The sequence below is a fragment of the Pseudorasbora parva genome, chromosome 1 (genome assembly GCF_024679245.1).
Source record: "Pseudorasbora parva isolate DD20220531a chromosome 1, ASM2467924v1, whole genome shotgun sequence".
In the NCBI taxonomy this organism is placed as follows: Eukaryota; Metazoa; Chordata; class Actinopteri; order Cypriniformes; family Gobionidae; genus Pseudorasbora; species Pseudorasbora parva.
The window spans coordinates 39,840,607-39,865,174 of record NC_090172.1 but is presented as its reverse complement, the minus strand read 5'-3'; the positions used below and the strand labels follow the sequence as shown (position 1 = coordinate 39,865,174).

The following is a 24,568-nucleotide window of genomic DNA, read 5'->3' as shown; positions in this document are numbered from 1 at the left end:
GTTTTGAACGATATTAGGTAAATATTGACAGTTTTCCTTTTGGGGTAAACTAACCCTTTAATATAAATATAGCCTATAAAGTTGATATAAATAAGCATTAGAATTAATAGCTAAAGCTATTAAAATGAGTACATATGAGCTTTATTGTTTAAGTCTTTATATTAACTAACTTCACAACTTTTACTTGCACTGATATACCAAGACTTTTGATATACTATCTTTTAGTTGTCCTCTTTCATAGACAGCTCTTTTCTTCTTGCTGTGTAAAGTTGTTTAAATTCTTAATGTTCTTAAATCCTATTGTGATATTCTACAGAACAGAAAAGTGACTCAATTTCACTGTTCTACAATGTGATTGGCTGTTAACTATTGATGTCACACCAAAACTCAGGATCAAAGCCTCATCTGCCTCATGTACCAACAAAGCTGGATTGGTTTGGTTTGCAAAACTAATCATGTAACCCTGAGTTTGTTTAACTATACCTTCATGTACAATAAGGAGCTTCAACCAACACTTGAGTTTAAACTTGAGCTCTGGGTTTCAGAGTAGGTTTTGAGTTGACAAATCTAGATAAGTCCGACCTGTTTTAGATCAATGGTCTCTCAAAGCTTTGTATAAACATTCTCTGTCAACTCAGGGGGATATTCCAGAAAGAAAGGTTAACTTATTGTCACATATACCTTGGAACTCTCGGTTGATTAACCCAAACCTTGCTTAATCGAGGTATGCTGGTTCCAAAAACACGAGTATGTTCAGACAACTTAGAGTATGTTCCCGGATAACACACAGGACATTCTTAACAATGACGAATCAATTATTCACCATCGACACTAAGAAAAAACGTGACATTCTACCCTTCTACTTCCTTCTTCTTTTATGGCAATACAATATCAATTAAAAGAAACAATAAAATAAATAAATATAGGCTATTTTAACTGAACTAACATTTAAACATTGCCTTGTTGTAATAGTGCTTTAGAATGAATAATATTGTATATTATATAACTGTAATTATATAACAAATGTAGTTATATTAATATAACTATGTTAATTGTATATATGCATCTGAATATCCTTAACTAACCCTGGAACATGAGCTGCTATGGTTACTTACATACCCTGAAAGTTACCTCCGTTTTTAGAACAAAAGTTATCCGCTTGCTTACTCTTAAACATACCCATGTATGTCACATAACCTGCTTTCTGTAATACCCCCCAGGGTTGTCATTGGCCATGTATGTAAACCAACCCATTGAAATGATGATTATTTAACACATACATAGGCCTATTAGGCTACCTATTGAATGGGGACATTCTGTTTAGAAGCACTGTATGTTTGAAGGGAAGAAAAAGAGATTCTCCTTTGGCTGTGGATGAGTCAGTTGTTTTGCATGAAATATGAACTCAACACACAAACAAAGAGACTCATCACAAATAAAACTTTACCGGACCAGCAGATGGAGCCATAACACACTAAAGTATAGCCTACCTGCTGCTCATAATGAACACAGAACAATTTTGCCATAAACACATGTGAGGTTGTCAAGAAGCATACAACGTGCTATTACGTCTCATTTTAAAATGTTTTATTATTGCTTTTGTAATTTGTGTGGAGGGACATAAATGTGAGCTGCTGAGATCCTTGTATTTCCAGGCGTGTGACTCTGAAGAACTACACAATACTCGTACTAGCCTACTTTTACCATATCTTTCTATGACAGAAATAAATAAAAATAAAAACGACATAATAGTAGGCTATATACTCGTAGGACTTTTGCAATATGTTTATGACAGAAATAGTAAGGGTATACTGTTTTACCATATCTTTCTATGACAGAAATAAATAAAAATAAAAACGACATAATAGTATTTACTACTACTCGTAGTACTTTTGCCATCTTTTTATGACAGAAATAGTAAGGGTAGAATGCTACTGTGTGGTTCAGCATCACTGAAGTTCTTTCAGTCTGTTTCCTGGTGACGTCATTGCTCTGCTTTTTAATTTGACTACAGTCCGAGTTTCATTTCAGTGTTGACAGTGGCGCGTGGCGGGTCAGTCGCTTTTCTCTTTTAGATGACTTGTTGTAACAAACGGAAAACTGCGGTGGAAAGCGAGTTTAACTTTTAGACTTTGTGACCACGGATGAACCATGGCTACAATAACATGTCGAGTGCAATATCTGGAGGACTCGGACCCATTCGTGTGCACAAATTTCCCCGAGCCCCGCAGACCTCTGCCGTATGACTTGAACGAACATTTGCCGTTGAACGAACAGATAGCCGGTGTTCACAAACTGCTCGAAGCGCCCTTGAAGGTCAGTGAACTTCATTTGCCTCATAAAGGGCTCATTACCTGCGCCAAATGCCTGCTATAGTGTCCGCCCGCGTGTAAGCTGTGCGTAACGCCAGACTAATGTAATATGGCTAATGTTTGTATTCATTAGTATTCATTATGTGAATGAATAGTCCAAAGATTAACCTCCTAGTACTGAGAGTTTATAATGTAATAGTGGGTGGGTCGGAGTGCACATAGCCTATCTAAAGTTCTTTTGAGAAAAAATGCTGTTCGTCAGCATTAGAAGGTCAAACTAACTTTTATTTTGATACATTTGCATGGAGGTTTGCTTTTGCTGTTATTATAATTTGAGATGTCGTAGTATCAGTGTTGCGTGCAAAATGTGACAGTTTATATAATGTGTTTGGTCATTTAAAGTTAATTAATTTTAATTGTGTTACATTATTAAACTAAATATCAAATATAATAAACACAACAAAAACATTTGTGCCACTGATACTTAAAAAAGTAAATAAAATAAAATAAAAACCTTCATGGAACCCATAGTTTTTTAAACATTGCTAGTAAAGTAGAACAGCGACAGTGTGTAAACGTATATAATTAAAATAATGTGCAAAATAGATCCATACTCTAATCCATTACACATTAAACCACTTCACAGAAATCTGTGTTTCCAAATGTGTTTACATGTGATTCTACACGGCTATATGATAATATCAGAATGTATGTAATTGTACACAGGTTTAGGTTATCACTGTGCATAGTATATAAGTGAATGTCAGTAACTCTGAGAGAGTTCAGAAATCCCTGCAGCTGGAGCGTTGATGCTTGCGGAAAGGGTGGGATCTGTAAACAGAAGATAAGCTCAGCTCCTCAATCAAACCATTATTTCAGCGCAGCTTCAGATGTGACTCTGCATCAAACACTGCCATATGAGAACAATAACCTCACTTTCTTTTGCAGTAGCTGACCGATAATGATGGCTGATTTTTGTGAATGAGTGCATAAGCTTATAATGTGACTGTGTCTCAAGGGTTACTCATTTGAGATTGGATTTTAACTTTTGTTTTGTAGTTGTGATGTCTTTTATATCTTGTCAGATCATAATATGTGGGGAAAAAGACTTAAAGTTGCTCTCTCTCTCTCTCTCTCTCTCTCTCTCTCTCTCTCTCTCTCTCTCTCTCTCTCTCTCTCTCTCTCTCTCAGTTAGAGGAGTGTGCACTGCAACTGGCTAATAATGGCAACTATCTGGATCTGGATTCATCACTTGCTGAACAGAGAGATGATCTGGAGCAGCTTTATGACGATGTGGAGTAAGAATGACTGACTAAATTTTGCCATCCAATCTTCTCTCTCTTTCTTTCTATCTTGCTTTGCTTTTGTCTTACTTTGACTTTTCCCAGAGATGGAAACTTGCATCTGAGACAAAAAAACAAACATCAACAAAATATCAACAGTGGCATTTACAGAAATTAAATAAACTGTTACAATGTTTTTTTTCTTTTTCCTTTAATGAAATCCCTCTCTTGCTGACTTATGAGTAAAATATGAGGTATAAAAAATGAGGTACACCAGCTCTGTGTTTTACTTTCGTGTTTTACTCTGTGTTATAATTAGTTTATTTTGTCCATTAGATCAGTTGATCTAAAAAAAATATGTACATTTACCTGTCCATAGACCCTCCCCTCGAAACAATCAGGACAGAAGTGGTTGAAAGTGGGCAAAAGAGATTAAAACACCAGGTGTATACCTCTATGCGTCTCCCTGATCCACCTATGATTCGATTGACCAAACGCGTCTTAATACCAGGCTTAAAAAGGGCTTGATTTGGCCTTGAAAGACTTTAGACATGGCTTAGACTTTACGTCAGAGACTTAAACATGTATGCCTCATTCATACCCTTATACTTTTAATGAATAGGAAAAACAGCATAAAAATTCTGTAAAAGCGGAGGACTTTTCCATTCTTGGGTCAGTCAGAGTTCTTAGTCACATTCTAGAACCAAATTTGGGAGAATCGTTCATAAGTTGAATGTTACTTACTTGCACACAGATATTCTTAGTGAGGCCAGAGGGAAGGAGTGGACAACATTAGTCAGAGACGCTGGGAACATTACTTTATAATGATGGAGCGTTTAGAAGAGAGAGTGGATGAGGAAAGCTTGCAACACTCCACTGATAAACCTATTTTTTTGGGATGTGCAGCAATGTAAAGTTTAAACTAATTTTGACCTCTGGGGACTTTATATCACGTGCTTACCATGACTGCTCTCTCTGTTATATAATGCTATATTTAGTCATTTTTTTATTACCTAGTGGTGTCATCAGACTATAATCATGACATTGCATTCTCTTGATGCTCCTGTAGAACTCCTGTATGTTAGCTCTTAATAACATAAGTTACTGACTTAACTTGACTTAAAGGTGCACTATGTATTTTTGCAGTAAAATAACCAAAAACCACTAGGTCAGTGTTATATATTTTGTTCAGTTAAGTACTTACAATATCCCAAATGTTTCCAACTATTTGTAAATTGTGAGAAAATTGCTATTTTAACCAAGGACCGGGGACGTGTCAGCACAGCGTTCGAGGGAGTCGCCTGTCAATTGCGTCATATCCGTGTTACCCTCGGTTTTATTTGGCAGAAGCGCTTTTCTCTTAGCAGTGTGAACATGTCACAGCAGCGCCGAGCAAACGCACAGAGTAATGTCATAACATCATGTTAAACACACTTAAATGTATCTGTATATGATAAACAGAGCTGCTTTACCTTATAATCATGACCGGAAACGCGGAAATACTGCAGGCGCCCGGCGACTGTGTCCCGCCCCGTCATAATAAAAGTCCCGGTACTCGCGAGCCGTGTGTGTGTAACAATCGCTTCAGCGGCCATGCTCAGCTCCTCAACACTGTCCTGCTCCGCTTTACACTACAGTAACGTTAATAAACGCATCCATCAACATGATTTCTGCCCGTGTCCTATTTTCCACCAGCTGTGCATGTCCCAAGATACTGTGCTCTCACTTGGCGTCATCAAACTACACCTTTGTTTTGAATAGGTGCCCTCTAGTGGACGGAAAGTTGCATAGTGCACCTTTAAGAAAAAGAATGGGTTTCAACTTTTAGCCAACACACTCATAGCAGTTCATTACCTTTGGCGAGGTGCATCTGGCAGAACAAAGTAAAATCAATAACATTTATGTTTTTAGGTCTCTGTCTCTACACATCCATCCATTTGTTCTTCTAATCGGATGGAACGGTATTGAAACAATGCTGCTGATTCTGTTATAGTCAGGAAATGCACTGATAACTCTATTCTCTTTGTGTTTGTGTTTAGTCTTTGACATTATAGTTGAGGAATTCCCCAATTTGTGTTGTTTTAAAAACTGTCAGCTATGGTTACTTTCACCATGAATTTGTAACTGTCACAGTTTTTGGGATGTACCATGACACTTAAGAGGGATGGTTAGGTACTAGAAAATGGCCCTATTTAACTCTCTAGCATGGTTGTTTAATCACATTGATGTTTGAGAACACCAATTTTAGGTTGTTTAATATATAACAGGCTAATTTATGAAGATGTTTGACTGGACATATCACAAATGCTTAAATAAACTTTTGAATTAGCTAAACCAAAAACAATGGCTGGATTAAAAGCGCTAATTTGATATTAATGCTTATTTATTATTCATTTATAGTGTTGAAATCATGCCAAACTCTTATGTAGAATGTCTGTGACCCCCTGAATGTTAGGCCTTGCCTAATTATGACACATATCAGTGTCACTAAATCATTTACTAGCGTTGCTTAGTAACACAGTCATTGGACACACCAAAGGCATGAGTGATTTCACACAGGCAGAGCCAGCATTTCAGTGAGTGTGCTGACCACAGCTTAGACTGACAGTCTCAGAATACACTGAATTGAGGAAAAACACTGAACCGCAGATCTAGAACTCTGAGTCAGCTCAAACTGCAGTATTGCATAAGTTTGAAACTTTCAGCCTTGGTCTGGAGAACCACTTTAAAACCACTTTAATACTTTTTTCTAGTAATTTGAAGTAATTGTAAATCAAGTACACTCCATTCCACTCAAAAGCTTAGGGGCAGTGTTTTTGGAAAGAAATTAATAATCGGCAAGGGTGCATTAAATTGGTCAAAATTAACCTTAAAGACATTTATAATCTTTTAAACGTTCTATTCCTCAAATAATCCAGAATGTGTTTGTCATTGTTATAGTGTAATTATAAATTTAAGTACTTAGTAATATTAATTAACAGCATGCACTTATTATAGAGTATGGTTAAGAATAGGGGTTTGATTTAGGGATAGTTGCATTAATTATGAATAATTTAATCAAATAAAATACTATTATTATTACAGTAATTTCATGTAACATATGTACAACGCTGTATGTAAGAAATGTTTCTTGAGCACCAAATGTGACACTGAAGACTGGATGAATGAAGCTGACAATTCACATGCTGACAGCTTTGCCAGAAAAAAAATCTTTAAAAATATATAAACAGGAAATTTTAGATGTAAACAATATTAAACAGTACTATCATCTTACTGAATATAAACGTTAGAACATTACTGTGTGTTTTCAAAAACTGATTCAGCATGACTGTAATTGTAATCATCATTGTAATTTGTTTTAAAGGGGTGGGTGAAATGCTATTTTATGCATACTGAGCTTTTTACACTGTTAAAGACTTGGATTCCCATGCCAAAAATGGACAAAGTTTCGAAACATAAGTTGGTCATTTGGTATTTCTGTGCCAAAAATACATCTTCCGGGTCCGCTTGATGTCAACAAGTGCGGAATGTCCTTGTACAAACCATACGGGCTTTTCTCCCAGAAGGGCACGCACGCGACTTGAGCAAGAGAAGCACGCCCATTAACGCGCTTTGCTCGGCTTTAGGGAAGCTGGCTGCGCTACAGTTACAGGACTTCATCAAATCAACAATACCACCAAAGAAGTGTGTTTTTGGTTGTCAGGGCAAGACAACCCTGTGCAGCTTCCCAAAGAACCTAGCGTTAAAGGGACAATAGATGGAGTTTATTTTTCCAATGCAGCAACAGAGTGCGTTGGAAGCAGGTGGTGACTAAACTACTTGTTGGCTATCAATGCGTAAGTGCACATCATTAAACAACATGATCACATATAGTTAATCAATGGAGCATATAATGTTATTTCATATTGAACCTAGGGAACGTTCACACAAAATGAGCTTCTTCATTCAAATTCGCTACTATTCAAAAACGCGCGCTAGTCTGACGTACAAAACGGTTCTGCTTGCTACTACTGCTAACGATAAGTCGCATACAATAGTCCTTAAACCATGAGTGCGCAAACACAAATGGCCACTGTTAAATCATGTTTTGCCCTGCCATGCACGCAAACTCAAGAGATGTAGCCAGTGTGTCATTCACCTAAACCTCTTAAGATGCAATTGTCAGGATAATGATAACATATTTTAACATTATAAACACATACATACATACATTATTTTTTAAGGGCTCGCTTTATGGGTGCATGTGTTTAAAGCATACATGGTGTGTACGTATTTGTAAGCCCGCAAAATTGCATCTGCAGCTCCTTCAGGTTCGCTGTGATTCGCAATAGGAAACGCGTCATTTGAAGCAGCTGCGCTTGGAAAATAGAAGACAAAACTGGGGTGTTTGTGGTGTGTGTTCATGTTTGAGTGTATTTGTGACTGGGTGTGTGAACCACACAGAACATTGTGAAGAAAACGTAAGACTTGGAGCAGTTCATTTTTAGCCATGAACACCCTTGATGCATAGTTTCCATGCCTGTTTACTCTCTCTTTCCATACCTTAATCCCTAGTACCGGCCCATATTCTCTCTTTCTGACTCTGTCTCTCCATTTCGCCTTCAGTAAAGCGAATGTGTTTGCAATTGGAAAATGACAAATTCAAAATATGTTTTAAATGTTCTTTGCTCCATCTGCATTATTATTCAAGTAGTTCAAGAATTCAGGTAAATAGAACTCACCTAGATGGGATTTGCAAACTGTCTGTGTATGTGAAATGAAAGTTAATGAGTTTACAAAATTGTTCTTCTTTCTACAGAAAAGGCAAAAAGCCCATCTTGATTCTCCGTACGCAGCTCTCAGTTCGGGTTCATTCCATCCTAGGTAAGAGTATATGTGCACAATAATATGCCGTGATGAACGTGGCAGGTTATTTGTGTGCTCATTTCAGCATTTGTATGTGTATTGCTGAGGTGGCAAGTACGTCATCCCAGGCTTTCCACTCTGGCTGTTGGTTTAGTTTGTCTTAGAGAAGGAAAAAATGGGCCACGTTCTCCAAAAATGCTGAAATGATATTATCCCTGTTAGGTTTTCCCCTCAGTTGGGATCATTCCAAAATCCTTAATGACCCCTTCAGTGAGCTATAGCCTCTCATTGTAACATGAATCTATTAAAGTAATTAACATAAGAGTGTTCACTTCACCCTCGTGTCGTTCCAAACCTGTAAGTCTCATTCATCTTCAAAACACAAATGAAGATATTGTTAATGAAATCTGAGATATCTCTATGCCTCCATTGACAGTCTACACAACTAGCACTTGACGCTTTAAAAAAGTTCATAAAGAGATCGTAAAGCTGATCCATTTGAATTGAGCGGTTTATTCCACATTTTCTAAAGAGACACTTGCTTTACATGATGAACAGATTTAATTTAGGCTTTTATACACATATAAATATTCATCAACCCACACATGGTAAACTAGATATGGTAAACTGAATCTCAAGATTTCTTGCTTGAAGTGCGAGAACCAGTGAGGTTCGTTTTTGTGTGTTACACAGCACATTTGAGCTTTTAGCTTTTACAAGAACCAGTTAGGTTCATTCTCATTTATTACCGAAGTGTTACACAGCACATTTGAGCTTTCACAAGAACCAATGAGGTTTTTTCTCGCGCTTCAACCAGATACAGTTGAGTTTCAGTTTGTTTATTTTTCATTTTACGGTATATGTAAATAAAAGCCTACGATCTCTATATGAACTTATTGATGTGACAAAGAGGTAGTTGTGTAAAAAGTCTCAGATTTCATTTAAAGGTGCCCTAGAATGAAAAATTGAATTAACCTTGCCATGGTGAAATAATAAGAGTTCAGTGCATGGACATCACATACTGTGAGTCTCAAACATCATTGCCTCCTACTTCTTATGTAAATCTCGTGAATCCATAACACAAGGGGGAAAAAAGTGCTTCTCAACATAAACCCAACCGTGACACAAACATTGGGGATCATTTATATGCACGCCCCCAACATTTGCATCTGTCCAAACATGTGCATTGTCAGGCGGTAATGATGGAGCGAATCATCAAAACAAGCTGCTCGCATGAACATACTTCATGTTCCAGGCTGTTCAGGAGACTTTCCCCTTTCCCACAGATAAAAAATGTCAACAGTCATGGTTGATGTTTATAATCCGATACCACAACAATTTAATTCAAGATCGTTTATTTGTTCGGCCCATTTCAAGCAAGCTTCGCTCAGCGTCTTAAACTGAAGAAAGTGGCAATTACAACTATATTCCTGCAAGCAGTAAGTAGCGGTTTATCCACTTATTGACTGTTTAAACAACTTCTGATTAAATTGAAAGTTTCGTAGAGAGACAGCATTTTCTAGATAACGCAAGATGCTAGTACAGTAACAATAGGAAACCCCAAGTACCATACCAAACTAGTCTGTCTAATGACAAAGGGTAATATTATTTTGTATTACAAAATACAACCGTAGATACTTTGCTTAGATCATTCACTCGATCCTTCTAGCAAACGTCACCTTTTCCACCATATAAGTTAAAACGATAGTCATTTGACAAAGCTATTCATTTTGTAAAAATATAAGTTATATATTTATATTTTTGAGAACTGAAGTATGGTGTTTCCTATGATGTTTTTGCCTATTTGTATTTCAGATTAGGCTACATCACAGTCACTGTGTAACCTTAGTCTACATTGTGACTAACGTTATATAAATATGCAATATCGTTGATGAAAAAGACAAGTCTAAATTGTAGGCTGAACAACACACTTTAAGCAGAACATCTCAAATGGAGATTGATAAAGTGCAGCTTACTTGTTTATTGGTGTTTCCAGTTTGTCGGCGCGCGAGAGAGAGAGAGCTTGCGTGAATATGGTTGCCAGATTGGACATGTTTAGGTATAACACTGAATCATACAGGTATTTTTCACAGAAAAGCTCTGTTTAGGGGATTTAATTACTGAAATCTGGCAACCGCACAAATGCGAGCTCTTTCTCGTGCGCGGATGATCTGAAAACGCAAATAAACAAGTAAGCTGCAATATCGCAGTCTCCATTTTGAGATGTTTTGCTTAAAGTGTGTCATTTAGTCTGTCTGTGTTCTGTCAGGAAGGCCAGGACTCACGAGCTGAACAGCTAAACTGCTGTGAGCTGTGAGCTGCTGAAATAAGCCAATCAGAGCAGAGCTCAACATTAATATTCATGACTCTTCCAAATAAGGCAAAAACAGAGCATTACATCCTAGGGACAATTTCTAGGGTTGTAAATGGACCTGTAAAACTGTATCTGGACAATTTTTTGCCCTTAAATAAGCCACATACCCTTTATGTAGATATCGGAGAACAATTTAACATATTGTTTCGAATCATTCTAGGGCACCTTTAAAATATTTTGCAGGTTTGGAATGACATGAGGGTGAGTAATTCATTTTTTGTTTGGGGGGGGGGGGGGGGGGGGGTATTATTATATGGTACAAATAATGCAGCTACAGTTGGTTTAGATCAGCGATTAAGTGAAATTGGATTTGTGTTTTATGGTCATCTTAAATTATTTTAAGCTGGCCTATATGAAGCAAGTTCTGGAGGTTTTGTAGTGACATGCTGGATGAGTGAAATAGATGACTAAAGGCTGGAATAAATTACATGACTTTTGCCCAGATTTTTGTCCCAATTTGCAGTCTGGACGAGTTAATACTAGATGCCAAAATCTGAGCCAGTCTGCAGTTTTTGGGCAGTCGGAGTTGACAAGAAATGTGCTTGTGCTTTTTAGTTGTGAAATTTTAGCTTTAGACTATGATTTGGAGGATATCAAACATGTTTGATATTTGAGCTGATTTTGAACATTGTTTTCATTTGTCATGCATCTCCTAGAAACACGCCGTTTCTGCACATGTTTCTGCAAGCATAAATTTGTTGTGTTCGACGGAATGTCTTGAATGTCTATTAATGTGTGATTCTCAGTATGAAAAAGTTGGCAAGTATGATACCTAGTGTTTTAAAGTCTGTTCAGATTTTAAAAGTTGTGTTCATGTATTCCAGCCTTAACTTGTGCAAGGTGAGCTAACATTACCGCATAGAAAAATAGCCCTTATAAAAAAAATAGCATCATTAATCGGTTTGAGCAAATTGTATTTTGTGTGTTCATTTTGTGCAAGGGATACAATGGTGGTTAAGAGCTTAGGGACAAAACATGGTATCTCTGCTGCCATTAAAGACTAACCATAAACTGAGTTTATTTTAGGCACCTGAGACTGTATTACAAAAACGCCCTCAGAATCCTATCCTATCTGTTTAGTAACTATGGTAATTTCAGTGAGGAAATAGACAGTAATACAGCTTGAAATAGACCTTTTCAGTTTCAGTAATAGAGCCGCAGGTGTGTACTGTTAAGTTAGAATCTTATTTCTGATGTCCAGGATGTAGTTAGAAAGTTACCATTGTGAGGATTCCTTCTAGCCTAGAAATCTAGATGCACCCTAGTGGCAGCTAGGCATGTGCCGATAACAATTTTTCATGTTGCGATTAATTGCTGAAGTTTTATCACGGTATACGATATTATCACGATATTGAAATAAGTTGCAAAAAAAGTGTTGCCATAGCATAACAGCTTTAAGAACTATTTTTGTAATAACAAAAATAACCAAATGTTTAATACAATAGTGCACCAAAAATATATACAGCTCTGGAAAAAAAATTAAGATACCAATTAACATTGAGAAACAATGAGAAATCAATGTTAAGTGGTCTCTTGATTTTTTTCAGGGCTGTAAAATTTTCGAACAGATTAAAGTGCAAAAGAATTAGGCTATAAAGAACAACAGGTAGGCTAACAAATAAGGTCTCATTATTTAATGCATTCACTAAGATTGAGCAACAGCTACATTTGGTACAGAAAGTATAATGTTTTTGGTAATGTTAGTTAAGAAATACTGATTGTTAGTTTTATCTTGGGTCCATTAAAAAGTTATTTTGATTTTGATTGTAATGTTATTAAACAGTAACTAAGAAATTAACATTACTTAGAATGATTAATTCTTTATAAGTATTTTTCATTGTCAGTTTGGTAATAATGAAGTCATATGTCTCAAAGTTTTACTGAACAATAACAAATAATTAGAACAGTTCTAATTATTAGGGCATGTTGTAGTCCAGATTAAAACATAAAAATGTTTAAGTTTAAAAATAAATGGCATATTAAGTCTTTAAGTATTAAGTATTTGGTGCTGTGATGAACAACATTGAGATTACAAAAAACGTATGGCTGTTTTAAAAACTACACGCGTTTTTGTTTTGTTTACGGGGTAAGCGCTGCATTCTGCAGTTCATCAGCGCCCTCTGCTGTCACTGAGCGGCACTTCACCAGCGCGTCTCCTTCACCGGTTTTGATATTCCATTTAGACATTCTACTAACTATAAGTAACTTTGCAACTACATGTCAACTAACTGTCATTAGAGTATTTGTAGACTGTCTACTAAAACTTTATTTTGTCGGTCCCCCAACAGACATTCTACTGACTATAAGTAAATTGGCAACTACAATTCAACTTATTCTACTAACCCGAACCCTAACACCTAACCAACCTACCTGTCTACTGACAGTCTACTAATACTCTAATGAGAGTTAGCGGACATGTAGTTGCAAAGTTACTTATAGTTCGTAGAATGTCTAAAGTGGACTATCAAAATAAAGTGTAACCAATTATTATTTACGATATTTTAAAGTGCCCACGATAACAATATCGTGCATATTCATTATCGTGATAAATCGCATTATCGAAAATCGGCACATGTCTATTGGCAGCAAATCTAATCTGCCGTGAGTATCGTTTAGCAGCTCTCAATACCTTTTGAGCTGTAAAAACAAAACTCTGGTCAGGCCAATCACATCCTGTATAGAGTCGGTGGACGAGGCTTAACATGATGACGGCAGAGTTGCGCTTGCAGGCTACTAATAAACACAGAAGCTGCAAGGTGGCGAGCGGCGGTCTTTCAAATCAGCTTTGACCGTGACTCTGGAAGACTTGGAGTTAAGCTTTTGTCTGAGAGAAGAACAAAGAACGGCACTGAAGTCATTCTTAAAAAGGGAAGATGTGTTTGGAGTTTTGCCGACCGGATACGGCGAAAGTTTAATCTGTCAACTAGTTCCGCTTCACCTTCGTTGCTCTGGTTGGTTGTAGCTCTATCCAATTGCATACAAAGACAACCGTTTATCCCGCCCCTCTGATTGAGCCCTGTCAATGGTGAGTTTCCAGACCAAACATCTTGATGTGGGTCAGGCTTGTCAGGCTAGATTCCTTCTCCTCTCATACTTAGAAATTGCACTCAATCAATGTGACTAAGCCAAAACACTCCAGTTGTAATCAGCATAGATTTACAGTATCTGCACTGCAAGGTCTCAAGTTCCATGTGGCGGTGTATCACTTTCCTTTGTTCACTGTCCTTATTTATTTTTTTCAAGCAGAAAATATTTGAGGCTATTAAAAAAGCATTTGAGATTTTTTGAGCATTTGACGCCCCTGCTATTAACTATCAACTTAACATTGTCTGGCAGAAGGTGAAGATGAGTAGGTTCAAACAAGGAAATATCTTTCTCTCCTCATTCTCTAAATGCATACCTTGTCTTGATTGATATTATCCGGATATAAGGTGTGTGTGTTTGAGTGACACAAAGAGAGTAACATACCTCAAGACAGGACAGACCAGTCCCAGCCCTGGAGGATTTGGGTCACTATAGTGTATGGTACATAACACTTATATACTCATATATATATATGGTACATAACACTTCCAACTCCCTCTGTAGAATTGCTTTTGTGGTCATGCACAATCAATAGATTTAGCAGTTTTGCCTTTTTTATTTGTAATCTACAATGGTCTTGTAATAATTGAGGTAATGTTGAGTCCTTGCAGCTTGTAATTGTGTTGTCGGGATCAGGAATGTCATGTGGAACGTTTAGGAATTTAGTCACATTGCCTGATTGTTTTGATAGTGTGTCTGCATGGTGTTTTTCTTTCCAGATCTGAGATGTTTTTTCATCCCATGGTATATTGACTGCTTAAACATGACCATTTTGAAAATCTTTGCAATGTAGTTTTTTTTTTTTTTACACAACCTTTTAAACTAGGAAAGTTCTAATTACATTTGGATCGGTTTAAATCAAAGAGCACTTCCTTCCACTCAGTCCAACCACCACTGAGCAGTTGTAGTGTCTGGCATACTTTCAGTTTGATTAACTGATTCAAACTGTGCTCACACTTTCACTCATTTGTTACAAACAAGTGGCCAGGCTTTGTTCCAGTACCTTGCTGTGACTGCATGGTCACATGACTTTGGCTCTTGAACATGATCCACATGTTGTCCGTGCCAGCTGGCCCAGCCAATCAGATATGAGTAAAAATAGTGGCTGATTTTAATGAAGCCATTATTATTAGTCATGGCTGTTTGTTTTTTCTTCTGTTGGAACTGTAAAGGGATTGTCACGTTGCTAGTAGTGTCTAGAGAAATGTTGCTTTGTTTTTAAAGAAATGCATGATCTTTAACCAAAACTATGCATATGAATGAGTCTTTATGTAGCATATGCGGCTCCTCCTCCTGTGATGTTAAATGATTCTTAGCTGAATCACAGCTTCCTTTCCACTTTTACATCATTCACATTTTAGTGTGAATTGGACTTTCTAAGGATTTGTTTTTATTACTGTATGTTCTTCGAACTCTTCCTGATCTCAAGCAAGTTCCTTCATTTTTCTATGTCAGAACAATGTGTTCCTTTCTATTCAGTATTAGATGTGTCCTCTTTTGCTCTCTGGTGCAGACATAATTTATGAAAATGAAAGAATCTGCTGAGTTACTTCCTTGGTATCTAAAGGAGTGTGTAAAATATCCATTCAGATTTATAACTCCACAGAGACTTATAAATAACTAATGCTCACTGTGGCTCAAATAAGTGCTTCTGTAAACTTTACATAAAGTTACAGCATCAACAGCTAATTAAAAAACATTTTTCTTTAATAACGTGTTAAAATGTATGATTTTAGGGGTTAAAAACTAAGACTAAGCTCTTATCTCCCTCTGTTTTCCTGTTTTTTTTTTTTTTAAGAAATAAGCTGATGCTGCATCCTGCATCTAATAGTCATTAGTCATGTTTGAATCATGAAATGCTTCTAAAGAGGAATTTAAATGGCAAACCTAGTTTTTAGTTTAAAGAGAGAAAAAAATAAAATAAAGAAATGCCACTCTGGAAAGGTTCCCAAAAAACAATGCAATTCATCATCCTGTTGCTCAATCAAGGAAGTTATTATTTTTATTTTTTATCGCTGTCTGCCAGTAATAGTTCAAAGCTTTCCTCAGAACCCTCAGCTTGCAGGTGCTAGCCATATTTAAGCTTTCAGCACCTGGATTCATTAAGAATATCATATTATTGTATGCAGTATATCAAGTAAAGTATTGTATGCAGTGTATCAAGTTTGTAAAGTTGTGTAAAGACTATTTAATCGATGTCTTTACTTCCTTTCTATGCCGTGAAAGTGTTTATTAAATTGCTGTCTGCGGACGGGTCAGAGACCTCTCGGATTAAAAATGTTTTAATTTGTGTTCTGAAGATGAACAAAGGTCTTATGGGTCTGGAACGACATGAGGGGGTAATTAAAAAGACAGTAATTAAAGACAGATTTTTCATTTTTGGGTGAAGTAACCCTTTAAAATTATTTAAAATGGAACTAAACAAGCATTAATAGTTGCTGCTATCATAAAAATACACAATTTGTTAACCATTTCGGTTACACTTTATTTTGATAGTCCACTTTAGACATTCTACTAACTATAAGTAACTTTGCAACTACATGTCCGCTAACTCTCATTAGAGTATTAGTAGACTGTCAGTAGACAGGTAGGTTGGTTAGGTGTTAGGGTTCGGGTTAGTAGAATAAGTTGAATTGTAGTTGCCAATTTACTTATAGTCAGTAGAATGTCTGTTGGCAGACCGACAAAATAAAGTTTTAGAAAATATTAATCAGACAGTCTACAAATACTCTAATGACAGTTAGTTGACATGTAGTTGCAAAGTTACTTATAGTTAGTAAAATGTCTAAAGTGGACTATCAAAATAAAGTGTTACCCTGATTTCAAACAAAATATGCAGATATGCAACACATGCAGATTGTTTAGTGTTTGATAAACTGCATCTGTAATATTGAAGCAACAATACATTGCAAAGTGAATAGACTGTGATGTTCATCCAAATTAAAAATAATAATTAGCTTTATGTGCTTTAGTTTCAATTGAGTTCAAATCAGTCAGAATAATCACTTTTGGTTAAAGCTACTGTATATCCCGTCAGCTCACAAAAGAGCTGTGGTGTTTTTTTTTAAAAAAAGTGTTTCCCAAGTAATTCTCTGTAGGAGGAACAGTGTCATTTAAATTGGCCAACAGGAAATGCCATGCTGCAGATAGGTCATCCCTAAGGCCTCAGGCTTCTATTTCTTACCCTGTTTATGTGAGGCTGGTCAGCAGCACATACTGTTCAAATTTTAGCAAAGCCAACCGTATGTCTGTCATTAGCATCCATTCTCTAACACCTCTACAGGCCCTCTCCCTTGCAGAGACCCACAGGTCACGTTCATAGTCAAATAAACATTTTATGTAATCTCTTTAAGTGCTGTTTTAGACCTTGAGGTGTACATTCTGCCAAAATAGGACAGATGTGTTTATTTTTAATTTGATGCCACCCTGCACACTGTTAACCCACTTAAATGCCTTTAAAATCTTTTTTACAGCTCACAGAATAAATGCAGTGACTTCTAACTAACTAATCTAACTAAACTGTTGTTGGCTGGTCTGCTTTAAATCCCTGTGTCTGCATACTGCAGGCTTCCCACAGTCACAGAAAACCTGGAATTATCAGGGATATTCCAGGCCTGGAAAGGTTATGGAAATTACTTAAATCTTCATGAAATCATCTCAAGACATTTCTAATGCGAATATCAGTTTTTTTATTTTTTTGTTTTTTTATTGCACTTAAAACTAGTAGTAAACCCCAAAATGACTGTCATCTGTGGATATTTTGATGAAAGAGAAAGTCAGCGGGGTTTATTGTTGTGTGGGACCCAATAGATATGGATGAAACAACATATCTTTAAAGAATAGGGACAAATAAATGATTTGTCCAAAGGTGTGGGAACCCTGATTTTGAAGGCAAACTGTAAGCCTGTCTCTGATTCCTGCATGTCAGCTGCTCGTGTTTAGACTTGTTGGCTCTCTCATTGTGTGCTCTGAAAGAAAAGGTTTATAATCTGGGGATTTTCAAAGTTTCATTAACATTAGTCCTTTCTACTGAACTGACTTACTGTAGCTGCTCATATATAGATAGATTGACTTCATATATCTATCAAAACTAACGCATGTGGTCACAATTGTAAAAAAAAAAAAAAAAAAAATCAGGTGTTGGGGTGGATAAATTGAAGTGTTATTCACCCCATTCTCTACACCCCCACCCCTCCATTTGTTGTGAGCTGGTTTTCTAAGCATAGCTAGCAATTGTGTCGTCCACATGGGATATGGGGGTGGTTTAGCCAGACCCACAGGCGTCCTATTGGAGTCAATTTATAAAATGTGGCTGTGGAGATACAATGCTTTATGCATGCAAGTGCTGTTCCCCATTCAATTTTGTATTTATTTTATTTTCCCCCTTCAGGCTAATCGAAAGCCAATGTGCCAATGCATGTACTGTGGGTTACCTAAGTTTGCACAACCCTAGACCATTTTTCCATGATGCTGCAAATCCAATTTTAGCTCCCCATCTCTTTTTTCCCCCCTCTGTGCCCAAGTCGTTTATGACCATTAAAGCCTGATCTCTCTCTCTCTGTGACATCTTTTCTTGCCTTGTGTTCCTTATCCAATTGACAGACTCTATCTAAAGCATCACACTCATCGCTGAAGCATTTCACATCCCTATGTTGGCATCTCTCTGGGGACTCTTCATAACCTTGGTGACTAATTTAGATCACAAGCTTTCATACCTAGTGAAATTCTTCCATAATACTGGTGTCATACTTTTTTGCGAGCCGGCGCTGGTGTCAAATCTGGATAAGGATTTGGCAGGAATAAGTCTTGTGGATGTACTGTGAGTCATTAGCCCAGGATATCCTGCATCTGTGTCTGTCAGAGTTCACATGTATTTGTCCAACTATACCAGGGGTTTCCAAACTTTTTGTCAGTGCTGTTTGACCTAAAATATTTACCCCTTGAGATTTAATAAACACGTTCACAGTTTTCTATGGTTATGCACTTGAGGGAGATCAAGTTTTATTTCATGGAGCAACAATTTTCTTTCAACACCGTTTTTGATGTGAGGAAACGCCTTACCAAATCGTTAAAACTTATGTGGTATGTGTTTTTGCAGAAAGAGTCTTCACATCCACATTCAGTTATGCTGATATGATTTTCACTTATGCAAAACTCCAGAACATTCACCTTAAGCACATAAATGTAAATACAGATTTGGACATTTCCATTTAGACAGGACACTCAGCACGTATTCAGTGTTTGTATATTTAAGTGAATATTTGTCTTTGTTTTGAAAATTGATTTGTAGATATGTTTTCCTGTAGCTAGCATGGTGCTAGCAAAACACCAAGATAATGGGTTGGATTCCCAGGGAACTGCCAAAAGCTGAAGCAAGGATAATATATCAGGCAAGGAAAGGATAAAACACTTTGGATAAAATGTCTGCCAAATGCATAAATTCAATGTAAATGTAAAATATTATGTTTGCATGCTAGAAGCCTGCAAACATGGAAAATTAAGCAAATCATGTTAAACTGAAAAGCAATCTTTAAAAAAAAGGTTCTCAAAACATTTAACAATGTTTAAGCTTTTTCTTTCCATCTCTCTATGTAAAGTGCCAGGCACACTTGGCTGTTGTCACTAGTTCAGTAATGGGGTCAATCCTTATCACCAACTTAATGTATTGGCAACAGTGACAGAATTATTTCATGCTGTGGTGCTCTTGGCTCAACATTGACAGCAGCCCTTTGACCAAATAAGTTCTGTAAATAGGGCTTTTTATTAGTAAAACATGTGCCATGTTATTGTAAAGAGATGAGAACATTATGGACACAATGAAAGCCCCCCCCCCCCATATATACTAGTTAGTGGTTACACTCATGACCTTTCTTGTGTGTTTTTATGTCTGCTCACACCTGGCGTCAGTTTGAAGTCATTAGTGTTTCATCCACTGGTTTAGGGCAAGTGCATTGTTACTCAAAATAATGGAGTCTAAGGTCCCTACTGCAATAAGGTTTGAACTCACAGAAGGCAGTGAGTGATAAAGATCTGTTCACATGAACTTAAGTGGACACTGATACCCAACAACAGCATAACTCTCTGGCTGTGGACAAAGATGTCTATGCGCAAAATACTTATTTACAGAGCTCTAAGCTTAACACGTGGTGTTGATAATGTGACAGTTGAATCAGCTGGGTAAAAGGCAATCATTTAGCATGCCATTCACATTTAATCATTGTAAACTTTCCCAGTTTAGGGACCAGTAATGGTCAGGGAACATTAACTATTAAGCACTAAAGTTTAATCCTGTGAATTTAGGTTGCCATGCAGAAGAGGTCTCTTATTGAACTAAGCGTAATTTGCTTTTGTGGTCTCGTTTACTGTTGATGGTGTCTTGAACATGGTCGTAGATTCTGGGAATAATTTTGATTACTCCTTTTGGCAATGTGCTCTGTGCATGCTTTCTATTGATGCAGATCTGAAAAGAGAGAGTGTTTTTCTAGTTTGCCCTTATAAGGCTGTAAAGGTTTTGTCTATAAATGAACTGGATTCAGGTAACCAAAAGCTATTAAATGTCTTACCCACAACCTTTTGTTTTGGCACTCCTAAAAGGGACCCTTAACTAGTCTTCACAGGCTCATTAAACTCTCCACGGGGAACCTTCTCCTCTGTCATTTTAGTCTTTGCCAATGTGCTGTTCTTTTGTCCATATGGGCATACAGCAGGGGTTTATTTGGTTAACTGCAGTTAGGATGGCATGTGTGAGGAGGTCAAACAGAGTTTCTGCCCAGTCATTGTTTTGACCTACAGTGTTAACCTTTGACCCATCCTAGGATGAAAGCTTTTTCAGATGTTTTTAGGTTTAGTTTACACTCCCACTGATATTTAAAACATAACCATAACAGAAACTAAGAGTGAATACAGCATCCTTGTGTCTGTCGCTTTAAACATCTTGTTTGGATACCTATCCATCACTTTCTATTCTTACCTTCTTATGGAATAGAGCAGTATAAGGAGCCAATCACTTGTAGCATATCGACTTTCAGAGGACCAGGCCCTGAAAAAACATAAATGGGGGTTAACTGAGGTAGAAGATTATTTCCATAGTCTTGCCAGACTGCCACTGAGAATAACACTTGTGTGTTTGGCAAAGCATGCTGTAGTGGTTTATCTTCATTCAAATGTTCTGAATATTTTGTTAGGCTACATTCAGATTTTTTTAGGTTGAGCTTTGTGTGTATGCCCTAACAAACTAACAAGTGCTTAACCTGATTTGAAAAGATAATTGGTATAGCAAAACTAGAATGCTAAATAAGGCCCTTCAAAGCACACGTTCCTTGTGATGTATTTACATGAAGCACTCCCTGTCTGATTGTTTCCAACTGAGTGATGTAGAGGGAACCAAAACTAGCATAGACTTGTTCGGCATTAGTGGGAACACCTACAAAAACATCATATCCGTTTATGTCGCGGTGGGAAAACACGCTATTCGAATAAACACAGGTAGACTTTGATCTTTCCTTTTTTTTAATGATTATGCTTGCTTGGTGCAAAGCGAAAAGTGGCTGTGTGGCATTATGCATTTCTAAGAAGTAAAAAAATAAAAATGTTTTCTACTGCTGAATAAACAGAATAAACAGACATTAGTCAGTTCCGAAAGACTGTGCAATACGTCACATTACATTTTAGCCTACTTCATAAACCACCCAGTCTTTTGATGAAGATGGTTGTTATTAAACAGCTAATTGATAAACTTCAAAAATTAAGACATTTTTAATAATATTGTGACACTGACATGTCAACTACAAATTTGCTTTGTAAAATGTAAATACTGAACTAATTAATTGGTGCATGGCTAACAAGAAAAATGAATAAATAAACAAATAAAGCTACATGCATTCAAGACGATAGAAAACTAACGGATGTCTAAACTTTGTCATTGATGCCAAAGCTCATCGTATAACTGGATTTTAGTCTTTTGATAATGGTTGTTAAACATACTGCGGTAAATTAACATTTGACATTAGACTCTGAGCATTTCATGTTGTATTCTAGCCCAAACAAACTTATACATAAACGCTCTTTGCAATGCACACGGCATATTTTGAAATATATTCATTTCCTAGCACAAGGCAAGTTTTATGATCATTTTAAAACGTTAAATGTATGTACTCTAAATCCATTAAATTCAGGAACACTGAAAAAACGTCTTCATCGAAAGACAGGGTGATTTATGAAGTAGCCACATCATGTAATATTTGGGGAAGCAGCATGCATTTTGACTAGGAAAAACGACACCACCTCTGGCTATTCTGTTGGATCATTTGTCCAGTCACAGATTATAAAGCAGATTATACATGTATCGTGCGAACGCAATAGTTTCTCGTGCACCTGTGAAAGTCTGTATAGTTTTTTATTTTTGCAAAAGTTCCTTTAGGGGCTTCGTACTTAGGGGCTCCATATTTTTGTATCGGCCTGGTTGAAGTCTTTTACTCAGGACATGATAGCTGGCAACATAGGATTCCATTCATTATGCTAAACTAAGCTGGCTGCGACCCTGCCAAACTAAAACAATGCATGCACTGAGACAAAAATGCTTTTGCCCACATATCTAAATGTAGGTAAGAAGTTGAATAAGCCCTATTTCTAAAAACAGTGGAGTGTTCCTTTAAGGACGTTATATTAAAGTGACATGCAATATTAGTGCTTCCAGTGTAGACGGTGTGAATGTTGATCAGTTAATGTCATTGTCTTTGCAAATGTTTGATCCCGCTGGCCTAAATTATTAGTGCTTTGTGTTTTCAGACCGTTGTGTTCAGAGTACTGTCTGTTACTCTTCCCTTGTGTCACTCTTCCTACGTTTCCGTTTCCTGCCTGAATGGCTTCCTGTGCTAAAACCCTTATACAATAGGCTTGACTTCTGGGGCACCCTGTGTCACAGAACTGAATGACTGCCTGAATGATACAACATATCTGGAGGAATTGTTGATCTCAAGTCTTTAACTCAGGGTAAAATTACAAGATGACAGTTATTTAGTCATTTTAACAATTATTTTGATATGTTGGGCAGTATTGGTATCACTGCATATCTTTATCCCAAATAACCAGTCTAAACAATGTTCTTGAACTGATTCTGCTAAGTTTAACCTTAGAGACGTTACGAATATCTTGTACTTGTCTTGAGTTGGGGCAGTAAATGCTGAAACAGAGGGAGAGGCCATGTGTGAATAATCTTATCCAGTCTGACGTGAGGAATGTACCAAGTCACAGTTTCTCTGAAGAATTCTGTGTCCATGTCATATTTGGTTTTGTCATTCGATATCCTCAGACGAACCTGGAACGATCCATCCTTGAATTAAGTGTTCAAATTATTCAACTGTTCTTTCTATATTCACTCATTTTATTATAACATAGTCAAATAATATATTTCTGTTCATATTATTTATTTATTTATGTATTTATTTTATTTGGATAGGGACAGATACATAATACATAGATAAACTTAAACATTCATCTGAATTATGCATCATAGTGTTTTTAGCTAAAGCTAATTCACAACATCGTCCCTAGTGAGGCTATTAAAAATACAGACTAACATCATTAAATGTGATATAAAATGAAATGTATGGAGTGTGTGTGTGTGTGTGTGTGTGTGTGTGTGTGTGTTTAAAATGCAAGTAAGTTACTTCTGAAAGCATGAAAAGTTTGTGAAGTCCCTAAAAAAAATCAGTGTTTTGGGCTTCCCCTCAGTGATGATTTATGATGTAATCTAATTAGTTTAACAGTAGCTGTTGTTGTATGACTGGGCATGGCAGGTTGTATGAGGTATGGAAGAACAGAAATGGCAACACTTTTTAACAAGTATAACAGTCAGTCTGGTGCTTTGCATTACAGATTGTTTAGACTTTTATGTAATTCAGCTGTATAAGATCTGAAGGTCAGCCGACTGTTTGTGTAAAAAGTGAGGTTTGATAAAAGCTCTTAGTACACTTTTACTTGTATGTTTGTTTGTTTGCTTGCTTGCTTGCTTTAGTATGTTGATTTACCCTGCATGTATGAGCAGCAGAGGAAGACACACAAACATGTAACCACTAAAGGATCTGTGTGGTTTCATATATTTTTCATAATATTTTGCCCATCTGCCCTCACTTCTTTTACGTGTAATTCTTCATCTCTTTCATGAACACGATATAGATGTATAGTTTTAGACTGGGAGGACTGGTTTATGGTACCACATTTGCTGACAGCAAAATTCTTGGCAGATCTATTAGCCTGTATAATAAGAGGTTGAAAATAATTTATTGAAAGGATATATGCTTGCATGTGAAAAAAAGAATGCAAGTATATATTTTTCATAGTGAGATGTTGAGAGAATTTAGTTAAATATGTGTGCCACAATCTCTCCGTAAAACCATGCTTCCTTCTCTTTGTGTGTGTGTGTGTGTGTGTGTGTGTGTGTGTGTGTGTGTGTGTGTGGCATATGATATCCTGTCTTCTTGTTGTGACATCCATCCAAGCAGCAGCATAACATTTTCACGTGTTCTTCTTCTTCATGGATGCCATAAGTGTACAATTTGTGTTGTGTGAGCAGATGTGTGTTTGGGGATCATCTGTAATGTTGGTGTTCTTTTGACACTGAAGTCTGTGTGTCTGTGTGACGTTATCAGTAGCAAGCAGCTGTCAGCAAT

At 36.8% G+C, this 24,568-nt stretch overlaps 1 protein-coding gene across 6 annotated transcripts in view; it reads left to right on the top strand.

The window, feature by feature from the left end:
* The first annotated feature begins 2,031 nt into the window (after positions 1-2,031).
* fhod1 (formin homology 2 domain containing 1) overlaps positions 2,032-24,568 on the top strand; it is a 58,052-nt gene continuing 35,515 nt past the window's right edge. For all 6 annotated transcript variants that reach the window (XM_067440413.1, XM_067440412.1, XM_067440411.1 and 3 more), the window contains exons 1-3: positions 2,032-2,316; positions 3,504-3,610; positions 8,394-8,458. In XM_067440413.1, coding sequence (XP_067296514.1) covers positions 2,152-2,316; positions 3,504-3,610; positions 8,394-8,458 — 337 coding nt within the window. In that variant the 5' untranslated portion in view covers positions 2,032-2,151. The remainder of the gene's footprint in view (positions 2,317-3,503; positions 3,611-8,393; positions 8,459-24,568) is intronic.